The following is an 11,569-nucleotide window of genomic DNA, read 5'->3' as shown; positions in this document are numbered from 1 at the left end:
TGCTCTTGTTGGTGCCGAGGAATATCTCCGCGACTCTCCCCGTCTTGAAGAAGGTCCGGTGCAACCCGTCGTGTGCATGGCTGTCAACCCTCCCTCGGAGGATGTAGGGTTGCCACCCTGTCGGGCGGGAGGGCGAGCTCCGGTCCCTTTGCAGCGCGACATTGGAAGAGAGAGGAGACGAACGTCGGATATTGCTTCCTGACCTTGCTGTAGAACTTCCTGACGTCCCCACCCCCTTCAGAGTGAAGTCCGCCGCCCCCCTCCTCTCCCCGCTCATGGATTCCTGCGCCTTGCAATATCCAAGTGCGCCGTACCAGCGTCGTGCTGAGAAGGCAGGCTCATACCATGAAGCTGCGACGCTCGGCTCGTTGCGGCCCTCTTCTTCTCTCCCTTCTCTTCATCTTCTCCCTCCTCTCCTTCTCCTTCCGCCATCCCCGTCTCTCCTCCCTCCCGACAACCGAACGCCTCTCTGCATTTTCGAGAGAGTTTGTGCCCTCATCTCCACCACGGCCCCGGGGCTCACTGTCACCTGACTTCAGCAGTGATTTCAGCCTCAGGGCCCGGGCCGGCAGCCGCCGCTGGCCCGGGCGGCCCGGCCCGGTTTGGTTATAGCCTAGCCTTTAGTTAATAATATATTCCCTCGAGGGACTTCTGGTACAAAAGCCTACATGCAGTTTGTATTCACGTTCAAGGTTGTTTCGAAATGATTTCGGAAACATGAGCGGCTCGGCTCGGGCCGGGGCCCTGTGGCACGCGGGACGTCTTCCGAGCGAGTCAAACAGTCACGGTACTCAGAGATGTGACGCAGTGAAAATTTTAATCGCAGGGCGAGGCCACGTAGTAAAATGCGACTGAACGAGTCAGCTAGGCCAAAGTCCAGATCTCGAGTTCGTCTACTTTGAAGGATGGTGCTCCTGAAGTCAGCAGATGAGGTACGCCATGGTTGTTGAAGGTGTTTCCGATGCCGCCGCAGGAGCTCGAACTGTTCTTGTTGCAGTTAGTAACGATTATCAAGTCCCTTTGACCGAAGTGGTAGATGTTGCCGTCGCCAAGCAGCATACCGTGATTGTTCATGCCGGGTTTCATACCACATATCTTGAAGGATTGCTCATCAGTCAGTCCTGCTCGACGAAGGCTGAACAAGAAGGAGGAAGCCGAATGGATGTAACCTGTTCCCCCAACTTGCCACACGTCTGTGAAGCCGCCGAACATGTTTCCTTGCCCATCCTTCACCATCACGAGCTGGCGCTGGACTACCGGCTGGCTTAACTTCTTGTGTATCTCAGCAGCTGAATAACCGTCCTTGCTGCCTCGCCAGACGAGCCTCCACTTGGTTTCCACAGTACAGTTTGACAGGTATGGCTGCAGCTTCGAGTAGTGGCGGGAGAAGATGGAATCAGGGAGACGAGGGTCTAGGTTTCTTCCCTCCAGCTCGTCCCAGTCCAGCTCGAAGAAGGCCAGCATCCGCTTGAACGACGCCTCCTCCGTGGCCCTGACCTGGAGCATGGCAGGAGGAAGCCCTTTCACGTCTTCCTTGAGGCTCTCCTGCAGCCTGCGAGTCCGGAGGTGCGAGACGATCTTCCCGAAGCAGTAAGGGTTCACGTCCAGGAAGATGTCTCCGTCGTCGTCCAGGTCGCCCTCCGGCACCTCTCCATTGCCGCTCGCGTATCTCTTGTAAAGCTTGGAGCCCTGGACAAGCGCCAGCGTCTGTTTCATCGTGTAGAGCTTCCTACCCCCGACGTTGAAGAACACGACCTTCTCCTGACTAATCGCCTTCGCCACTTCCTTCATGTACGCCTTCTCCGCCTTGAGGTCCTCTGCCTCCTCGTCCAGCACTCGCGCCTCCTGGCACAACTCCACTCCTCTCGTCAGCAGCTTGTACTGGAAGGCCTCGAGCGCGTCCAACTGCTTCGTCAGCCCTCCTAGCACCTTGCTGCAGTCACGAGGGATCCTCTCTGCAGTAGGCGGAGCCTCCTTTGCCTTGTCCAGCTCCAGCGACACCTTCCACACCTCCAGCTCGGCGACTTGGAAGTTCGGCTTCCCTCCTGTGAGCTCGTGAGGTTGTCCGTCCGACTTATCATACGTGTGCCCCAGGTTGCACCGACTGATCGCTGAACTCTGACATTCGTTGGCAATGCGCAAGTCCGCACCATCGCCGTACGCGGCATAGGACTGAGGGTCATTGAGGACTGCCTTCTCCTCCTTTCCCGGCAGCACCCGGAAGAGCTTTAGGCCTGCTGGGTCCTGAATCTCTCCGGAAGAGAGCTTGAAGAGAAAACTCTTCCCCGACCTCGAGTAACTGCCGTTAAACTCTCGAGCTGCGTCCGAGAAGCCTCCGAAAACGTTTCCGTCAGTGTCCCGCACGATCGTCAGGGTGTTCGACTCTCCCTGGCACTTTTGCTGCTGCGTCCCTATCGAGAAGCCGTCTCGGCTGGCCCGGTACAGCAGCTTGAAGTCGCAGCGTTCCTTCCCACATCCGACGGCTGACGCGATGCTCTGAGTCATGGGTGGTCTTGCCCATGACTTGAGCAGGCCCTCTTCGACATCCATCTGCTTGTTGTTCACGATCACACCATCCAGCCCCAGCGCTCGCGTCAGGTATCTGAAGCCGATCTCATTCTCCCCATCCACCTTGGGCGGCTCCATCGGCATCGGCGACTGCTGCATGGCAAGCTCTCTCTGCCATAGTCTAGTCAGATCGCTCTCTCCTCTGCGCCTTTCTCAACTCTGCTTCTCCTTCCCCTCCCTTGCCTCAAACGCCTTCTTCCCTTTCTCCCAGGAGGTTACCAGGTAGTTGATGATAGGCTCCAGCCAGCTGGCGTCGTAGTCCAGCAAGATCCGACCTTCGCTGTCATGCTTGTAGACGTGATCCCACCGCCCGCTGATTCCCCAGCCCGCCACAGACGTCAGTCAGCCCCGTCTCGCGCCCTCTCCCGCAGCTCACCTTAGCATCCACCTCAGCTTCGACGGGAAGCCAGTCACTGTGCTGCGCTTGACATCAATCTTGGTGCCTCCGACGTTTAGCTTCACGATGCTGCTGGGTCTGAGCAAGAGGAGAGAGTCTTTCTCCTGCTTGATCCCCTGCTCTCGCAAGCTCTCGGAGAGCATCTTGGCCTTCTCTTGCTCGAGCTCTGCTCGCCTGGCAGCAATGCTGGCGGCAAGGTTGATGACCTCATGCTGAGCAGAAGTGCAGGTCTCGAAGACGTCGTCGACGACCTGAAGGAGAAAAGAAAGGAGGGTGTGACTGTAAGATACATTTACAAGGCAATGGTGATGCTTGTGACAATATGATGCTGTTATCGATAATGATATTGAACATGATGTTGAGCATGAGCGGCATAATGTTTGAGATGATGAATGTTCGAAGACATTTCAGTATCTTCGCTCACCTTAACTTCATCATCATCGTCGTTCACTTTCCTCTTCTTGCCAGGTCGCGCAACCATTTCCAAGTTCTGGATTCAAATTGAACCCAAACGGACCCACCCACCTTCTCCCCACCTGCCAACGACCCTCGGCGGGCCGGAAACCCGCGGCCGGTCAGCTGGGGGGCGGCGCATTCACTCAACCGTGACTAATGATGACTCATAACCTTGATAGAGTCACCGTCAACACGCCTGGTGGCCTTTGACACGCCAACCGCCTCTCACAGTTTGAAAATTTGAAAGGAGCGGTCAAAATGAGTCATCGAGACCATGATCAACGGACGACCATGCCGCCGCGGAGAAGGCAGGCAGGCAGGCAGGCAGGCAGGCAGGCAGGCAGGCAGGCAGGCAGGCAGGCAGGCAGGCAGGCAGGCAGGCAGGCAGGCAGGCAGGCAGGCAGGCAGGCAGGCAGGCAGGCTTAACGGGAGGGAAATATAGAGGAGAATGTAGAGCAGTGGCTAGTGTTGGTTTGCCATCATTCTGATTGTTTGCTGACAGTCGCTGGATCTTTCCTTCCCCTCCCTCCTGCAAGTCCTGAGGGGGGCGATGGCGTCTCTTACCTCAACGGCCGGACAGCAAGCGCAGCCAGGTGGACGGCTGGTGTGGGCATGGCATCCCACGCAGAGATGGGAGAGAGCAAGAGTCGTCGAAGAGTCCTCTTGCCGCGTTGTCGTGAAGTTCATGGAGACGGAGGAGGAAACGACAGCTGGTGGCGTTGAGACAGGCAGGATGGATACCGCTCTGCAGGTCACCCGAGAGCTTGTGAAGGAGGTCAACCCTGAGGACAACGACGATCCCGACGATCTGACGAGGTGCTGGAGCATCGAAGGTCACATCTACCTCTGACTTGCTGACTCTTGTGTGCAGGTTGACCCTGCTCGACGAGCCGAACTTGCTCTACTCCCTCAAGAAGAGGTTCAAGACAGAGAGGTCAGGCTACCTTCCCTCGCTTCTCCTCCTCTGCTGCTTTTCCCTCTCCCTCTCCCTCTCCCTCTCCCTCTCCCTCTCCCTCTCCCTCTCCCTCTCCCTCTCCCTCTCCCTCTCCCTCTCCCTCTCCCTCTCCCTCTCCCTCTCCATCTCCATCTCCCTCTCCCTCTCCCTCTCCCTCTCCTCCCTTCCCCTCCTTCCCTCTTACTCTCAGAGGAACCTGAACTTGTTTCAAAGGTTCTACACCTACACCGGCCCCGTGATGATTGCTGTAAACCCATGGAGCGGAGGGTCTTCAGCCATGACGGCACAACCGTCAGGTGGCTCCTTTCTTCTCCTCTCTCCGATGACAACTCGTCAGATTTCTTCGGAATCCCAATGAGCTCCTCTCCTCCTCATCCGTTTGCCATTGCTGAGGAAACCTTCAGGCATGTCCCATGGCGACGGCGATGATGATGGAGGAGGAGGAGGAGGAGGAGGAGGAGATGAAGATGATGATGATGGAGGAGGAGGAGGAGGAGGAGAAGATGATGATGGAGACGATGATGACGATGATGATGTGGATGACGGTCGAGGGTGTGCGGGAAAGGGTGTGTAACAGAACAATACAGGAGGATGATGGTTGAAGATGTAAATCAGTCCATCTTGATCAGCGGAGAATCAGGAGCGGGAAAGACCGAGACTACGAAGCTCCTCCTGTTCCACCTCGTCTCCCTCCAAGGCTGCAGGAGCTCTCCCAGCAAGTCTGGCTCAGTCGTGAAGGGTCTGGAGCAGAAGGTGCGTGCGGATCCTTTTGACCCGTTCGTCGTTCGCGACCCTCTCCTTGGTTCCTCTCCTCAGCAACTGCTACCTGTGTCTGGAAGCATGAGATTGTACCTTCCATCTTGTGTCCTCCTCATCCACCTCCTCCTCCCCGCCAGCCTTCATTCCATTCAAATGGTCCAGCATAGACGCCCACTTCCCCTGAATCCTCCTCTCCTTCAGGTGCTGCTGTCCAACACGATCTTGCAAGCCTTTGGGAACGCAGCGACTGTCAGGAACCAGAACTCCTCCCGCTACGGAAAGTTTGTCTCTCTCTACTTCTCGAGGGCAGACAGCAAGTACTCGTTGCAAGGATGCTCCATTAACGTCTTCCTCCTGGAGAGATCCAGGGTCGCGCACGTTGAGAAGGGAGAGCGAAATTTCCACATCTTCTATCAATACCAGGTCTCCTTCCTCTTCCTCTTCCTCTTCCTCTTCCTCTACCTCTACCTCTACCTCTACCTCTACCTCTACCTCTTCCTCTTCCTCTTCCTCTTCCTCTTCCTCTTCCTCTTCCTCTACCTCTTCCCCTTCCTCTCCTCTACCATCCTTGACTCTTGCTCGATTTCTCCTTCCTTTCATGAACTAACTTACACCTTGACGAACAGAAACACATGCAAAGTGCTTCTCCTTCATTCCCTACATTCCGCCTCCTGGGAGGCAAAGAATTGTTTCCCCCCCCTTCGTTCCTCTTCCTTACATGCCCCAGTAGGAAGCGAAGACAACGAGAGAGATGGCAGGTCAACGCTAGAGAGCACGAAGGAGGCGATGAGAGGAGGAGGGCTAACGGAGGAGGAGGTTGACAACGTGATGAGCACCGTCGGTCTCATCCTCTCCTTGGGGAATATCCTCTTCCTCCCTGTAGAATCCAAAAACTCCACTGGTAACAAGCTTTCTCCGCCTCCTCCCCTCCCCTCCTCTCCTCCCCTCCCCCCCCCGCCCCCACAACCACCCCCGTTCTCATCCTCCTCGTTCCTCTTCCCATCTTCTCTTTCCTCCTCCGTTTTGTGTGCTCTCGTCGCCAGCCATGACGGTCGGAGCAGAAGGAGCGCGAGTCGACCGAAGTTCGAGCTCGCATGCGCTGCTGGCAGCGGCGGCGTGCTTGCAGTGCTCGTGCTCGGAGCTGGAGGAGACGCTCTGCACGAGGAAAGTGCGGCTGGCAGGGGAGGAGGTAGGGGTGGATCGGTCAGAAGAGCGAGCAGGGGAAGCAAGAGACGGGATGTGCAAGGTAATCTATGAGAGATTGTTCAGTTGGCTGGTCAGGAGGATGAACCTGGCTCTCCTGTCCAACGTCGTGAGGAGACAAGTGAAGGAGGAGGAGGAGGAGGAGAAGGAGGAGAGGGTGAAAGAGGAGGAGGAGCCTTTGGACGAGGAGCAGGAAGTGCAGAAAGTCCTAGAGAGGTGCGAGGCGAGGGGATGTAGCGTAATCAACGTTCTCGACATCTTCGGCTTCGAGTCGCTGGAAGTCAACGGGTTCGAGCAGCTCCTGATCAACTACGCAAACGAGAGGCTGCAGAGCTTGTTCAACAACCACATGTTTGCATTCGAGCAAGAGACGTACCGAGAGGAAGGGCTGACCTTCTCCCTCGTGGACTTTGTTAGTAACGAGAAGAGCTTGAAGCGATAGGTTGGGATGTTTGGGTGGAGAAGACTGAAGGTCTGACTTGAGAGGTAGAGGACAGGCAGACGGGGCTGCTCACGCTCGTTGACGAGGAGATCAGGATTCCAGGTGACGAAGTTGTGAGAAGGAGCAGAAGGAGCAGATCTTGTAGTGGAGATGATGACAAGGAAAATGGATGTTGATGATGATGGCAGCAATTGTGACAGTGCTCGTGATGGTGATGGTGATGGTGATGGAGAAGACGATGATGACGATGTTGTCATCTCATTGCAATGATGGTTAACCATGGTGAATTGACGACGACGACGATGATGATGGAGAAGATGATGCTGCATATGATGTAGAAGTTGATCAAGAAGTTGATGTTGATGATTACAGGCGGATCAGACGAGTCTCTCATGCTGAAAGTCCGCACGATCGTCGCCAGCAAGCACGAGAAGCTCACGGTACCCAAGAGGTCGAGCCTCACCTTCGTCATCAGCCATTACGCCGGTCAAGTCTGCTACAACGGGACCTCGTTCGTGGACAAGAACAGAGACGCTGTGGGGAGAGACGTGTTGGACTTCTTCTCCAGATGTCACTTCCGATTCTTTCGCCTCCTCTTCCACGAGATCGCCGACGTCCACGGGGGGGGGAAGCAGCCAGTCGCCGACTGCTCCCGTGGGACGAGCAAGAGCCTCGTTGCCAAGTTCCGCAAGCAGCTCACTTCCTTGGAGGGGATCATGGGCTCAACGCAGACCCACTTCATCCGCTGCATCAACTCCAACGAGAAGAAACTACCGGACACCTTCGACGATGTGTTTGTCCTCAAGCAGATCAGAGCAACAGGGATCTTACAAGCTGCCAAGTGAGTAGATTGTGTCGTGCGAATCTTTTCTCTTTATTCTTCCCCCTCCTTTGCCATCATCTCCTCTGAAACCACCTCCTCCTCTTCCACCATCATGTTTCTCCTCCTCCTCCTCCTCCTCCTCCTCCTTCAATTCATCATGATCATTGTCATGGTCGTGTTCTTCTTCTTCATCCTCCTCCTCGCTCACTTGCATTTCCCCTCTTTTCTTCGTTTCCCCGCAGGGTCGCCAGCATCGGCTTCCCCATCAAGATCTCCTTCCCCCGATTTCTCAGCCGCTTCTCTTGTCTCCTGCCCCCAACCTCCCCCCAGCAGGTCCTTCCCAGCACGTCGACCCTGTCGAACTCCAGCATCGACCCCCAGCTCGGTTGCTAGCTGAGAACGTGCTCCTCTCCGCCGGTTTGACACCCAAGGACTTCCAGCTGGGAAAGTCCAAGGTCTTCCTCCCCTCCCTGGTCTGGTCCCAGCTGGAGGCCAGGAGGGAGGACAGGTTGTCCTCTTCTCTGCAGGTCATCTGCGCCTACGTCAAGAGGAGGGTCCTGTCCAGCAGGCTCCGGGCTGCCCGCCAGGTTGTCAAACGGCTGGAGCAGGAGAGGAGAAGGGCGGCGAAGGCCAGCTGCAGCCCGAGCTGTGAAGTCGTCTCGTGCATGCAGCTGTTCGAGTTCCCTCCCCTGCCGGACCCGCACACCCAGCAGGAGGAGCACCAGCACCAGCACCAGCACCAGCACCAGCACCAGCACCAGCACCAGCACCAGCACCAGCACCAGCACCAGCACCAGCACCAGCACCAGCAGGAGATCGAGAGACTGCGGCGTGAAAATGCGGAGCTGAAAGAAAGATTGCGGAGCAGGAGGCCAAGGTGAGAGCCGGGGAGGAGGAGAGACAAAAATTGTGATCAAGATTTGTCAGTTGGCACAAGTCCAGCTGCTCTCCCAGGAGCAGGTGGAGCAGGGTGCTCCTGCACGGCAAGAGGAGATGAGGAAGAATACGAGCGAAGTCGACGATGCCTGGAACCTCCGCGAGCTGGAACTCTTGCAGCAGGTAAGCTTGTTCCCCTCTTCCTCCTCCTTGCTTCCTTCTCTTCCTCCCTAATCCCTCACCTCTTATCCTTCCTTCCTCCTTCCTCCTTCCTCCTTCCTCCTTCCTCCTTCCTCCTTCCCCCCTGCTTCCCTCCGATCTTGTTGCCCTCGTAGATCTCCATGCTCGAAGCTCGCCTGCTGGCTGCCGAAGACGCTTCCGTAAGCATCGACTGCCTTCCCGCTGGGCCTGACGAGAAACAGACGGAGAACGCCATGTCCAACTCCCTGCTGCAAGCGGTGAGAGCAGAGGGGAGGGCACAATGAAGATATCTGGAACGGAAAAGGATCGTTGTGAGGAGGAGAGGGGCAGGAGGAGGAGGAGGAGGAGGAGGAGGATTCATTGGGGAAGAGCTGGAGGAGGCTGAGAGATCGCAGGGTCTTCTGGACAAGCTGCTGGAGGACGCAAGCAAATGGAGGATGCACGCGCTAGTGGGCTCGAACCTCCTCCGTGCATGCCCGCATGTAGAAGAGTCTCCCGTCCTCCACAGAAGCTCCCCGTCCGTCTCCTCCTTCTTCTCCCCAGCAGGAACAGCAGCAGAGGTTGCCTCCCCCTCCACGAACCTCAAGCGCCAGTCCCTCGTCAAGAAGCTCGCGTCCAAATTCCAAGTCTTCATGCCTGGCAGGTGATCCGCTGCCCCTTCTCTCTCTCCATACCCCCCCCCCTCCCCTTCCCACCTCTTTTGAACCCTCTCCTCCTCCTCCTCCTCCTCCTCCTCCTCCTCCTCCTCCTCCTCCTCGCTCTTCCGGTGACGCAGGAGCAGACACTCAGAGGGCAAGAAGTTCGCGAGGAAGGGCATCAACAAGGAGAACAGGTCCTCTCCCCCTCCTGCTCTTCTCGTTCCCCTCACTGCTGCCCCCAGGAGCGTCGCGCATCTCCGAGTCTCCTCCCCTCAAGACTTCTCTCGTCCCGGTCACCATCGCGTCGCCCTCATGCCCCTTCAGCTCGCATCATCCCCATACGCGTCATCGCCGAAGCCATACGAGTAAAGGAAGAGCTTACGAGCTTGACGGTGAGCGATGGGAGAAAAGGAAGAGGAGAAGAAGGGACAGCGGAGAGAAGGGGGAGGGGGAGGGGGAGGAGGAGGAGGAGGAGGAGGAGGATGGGAAGTGAGCGCATGAGCGGCAACTCGCGCGGATTCAATCACTTTAACAAGAAGCACATCCATCAAGCATAACACACAGCAAATCTCAACAAACATGACGCGTCATCATTGACTTGCCCGTCACCCAGCAACGGCTGTTGATCGCCAACTGCACAGATCTGACCACATCAACCCGCTTGTATACAACGATCGACACTTTCTCATCAGCACAGTCCCTGCTCAGTCATCGTCCTCGTCCTCGTCCTCGTCGTCCTTGTCTTCGTCTCTTGGACGAGCGCTGCTGCTAGCGCCTCCATGCCCCTGATATTTAACCGATCAGCGCGATGGGCAGCAAAGTAAAGGGGAAACAGGAAAATGATGATGATGAGGTGGTGGTGGCGGCGGTAATGGTGGTGGTGATGATGGAAAGAGAGGAGGCGGTGGGGGGGGGAGGAAGAGGAGGAGGAAGACAAGGAAGGAGGGGGTGGAGCAGGAAGTTTACATGTGAAGGAGCTTCCTGGTTCTTCTTCTCACAAGCGTCTATCCACTCACAGAACACGTCGATGGGTTCTGTGAGAGCTAAGGAAACGTCATAAGGTCTTCTCGACCATCTCACACCCCCAGCCCTCCCCCACCTGTCACGGTGGTCGCCCAATCCTGACCGCACGTTGTGCATTTGACAGTCGCTAGCTTCGCTTTTTTGATGCTGCCAGGACCAGAAGTCAGGAAATCCACCCGACGGAAGGGAGTGAAGGAGTAGAAGGTGAATGAGAAGAAGGAAGTGAATGAGAAGGAGGTGAATGAGAAGAAGGAAGTGAAGGAGTAGAAGGTGAATGAGAAGAAGGAAGTGAATGAGTAGAAGGTGAATGAGAAGAAGGAAGTGAAGGAGTAGAAGGTGAATGAGAAGAAGGAAGTGAAGGAGTAGAAGGTGAATGAGAAGAAGGAAGTGAAGGAGTAGAAGGTGAATGAGAAGAAGGAAGTGAATGAGTAGAAGGTGAATGAGAAGAAGGAAGTGAAGGAGTAGAAGGTGAATGAGAAGAAGGAAGTGAAGGAGTAGAAGGTGAATGAGAAGAAGGAAGTGAATGAGTAGAAGGTGAATGAGAAGAAGGAAGTGAAGGAGTAGAAGGTGAATGAGAAGAAGGAAGTGAAGGAGTAGAAGGTGAATGAGAAGAAGGAAGCACAGGCTTACATTGCAATTCTGATGCAGCCTTCGTGATTGCAGAAAGGACAGTCGAACTTCGACATGACCCTGGTCACAGTAAGAAATTGTGTAGAGGTCGATGCGTTGCAAAGGAGTGGATAGGATCGTGTCAGAAATTCGTTTGCATTCAGCAAAGCAACATGAGGAGTACTCATAGAGCCCGTATTATGAGGATGAAAACGAGGAGCGGGAGCAGGAGGGAGCAAACAGCAAGATCAGGAGCAGGAGGCAGCAAGAGTGGGAGGATGGGCAGCAAGAGGAGCAGCAGCAATGCAGGAGGAGCAGGAGCAGGAGGCAGCAAGAACAGGATCATCAGGAGCAGGAGCAGGAGCAGCAGGAGGGTGGTGCAACAATAGCAGGAGCAGGAGCAGCAGGCAGCAAGAGGGGGAGCAGGAGCAGCAGCAGCAAGAGCAGCAGCAACAACAGCAAGAGCAGGAGGAGCAGGAGCTGGATTTTGTGCATGTTGAGCAGGAGGAACATGAGGATGAGCTTTAGGAGATGAGGTGTATTAGTGGGAGGGGGGGGGAGGGTTGTATATTTTTTTTTTTGGAAGCTGTACTATTTTATATGCTGTTTTTTTTTGCTT

The 11,569-nt window shown here is 55.8% G+C and overlaps 4 protein-coding genes across 4 annotated transcripts in view; 2 read left to right on the top strand and 2 right to left on the bottom strand.

Moving 5' to 3' along the window:
- Positions 1–864: 864 nt before the first annotated feature.
- GUITHDRAFT_104830 (hypothetical protein) lies at positions 865–3,446 on the bottom strand (the record flags this gene model as incomplete). The annotated part of the gene is made up of 4 exons (XM_005836223.1): positions 865–2,679; positions 2,788–2,881; positions 2,945–3,216; positions 3,390–3,446. 4 exons carry the CDS (start codon positions 3,444–3,446, stop codon positions 865–867), a joined length of 2,238 nt encoding a protein of 745 aa, XP_005836280.1.
- A 1,512-nt stretch (positions 3,447–4,958) lies between these two features.
- GUITHDRAFT_68130 (hypothetical protein) lies at positions 4,959–7,625 on the top strand (the record flags this gene model as incomplete). The annotated part of the gene is made up of 7 exons (XM_005836222.1): positions 4,959–5,129; positions 5,337–5,558; positions 5,820–6,036; positions 6,209–6,444; positions 6,562–6,754; positions 6,823–6,882; positions 7,153–7,625. Coding segments are annotated over 7 exons (1,572 nt in total), but the record flags the coding sequence as incomplete, so codon positions are not given.
- Positions 7,626–8,596: 971 nt separating this feature from the next.
- On the top strand, positions 8,597–9,687 carry GUITHDRAFT_104828 (hypothetical protein; the record flags this gene model as incomplete). Its single annotated transcript, XM_005836221.1, has 5 exons — positions 8,597–8,662; positions 8,815–8,937; positions 9,076–9,323; positions 9,462–9,512; positions 9,561–9,687. The coding sequence occupies 5 exons, from the start codon at positions 8,597–8,599 to the stop codon at positions 9,685–9,687; spliced, it is 615 nt and encodes a 204-aa protein (XP_005836278.1).
- Positions 9,688–9,803: 116 nt separating this feature from the next.
- GUITHDRAFT_151502 (hypothetical protein) overlaps positions 9,804–11,569 on the bottom strand; it is a 2,578-nt gene continuing 812 nt past the window's right edge. Inside the window, exons 2-5 of the mRNA XM_005836220.1 lie at positions 10,972–11,031; positions 10,418–10,488; positions 10,285–10,361; positions 9,804–10,103 (exon numbers count right to left, since the gene is read on the bottom strand). Of these exons, the coding sequence (XP_005836277.1) occupies positions 10,023–10,103; positions 10,285–10,361; positions 10,418–10,488; positions 10,972–11,031 (289 nt within the window). The 3' untranslated portion in view covers positions 9,804–10,022. The remainder of the gene's footprint in view (positions 10,104–10,284; positions 10,362–10,417; positions 10,489–10,971; positions 11,032–11,569) is intronic.

This window comes from Guillardia theta, assembly GCF_000315625.1.
Source record: "Guillardia theta CCMP2712 unplaced genomic scaffold GUITHscaffold_18, whole genome shotgun sequence".
In the NCBI taxonomy this organism is placed as follows: Eukaryota; class Cryptophyceae; order Pyrenomonadales; family Geminigeraceae; genus Guillardia; species Guillardia theta.
Note: the sequence above shows the minus strand (reverse complement) of the source record. Positions and strands in the feature narration are given on the sequence as shown.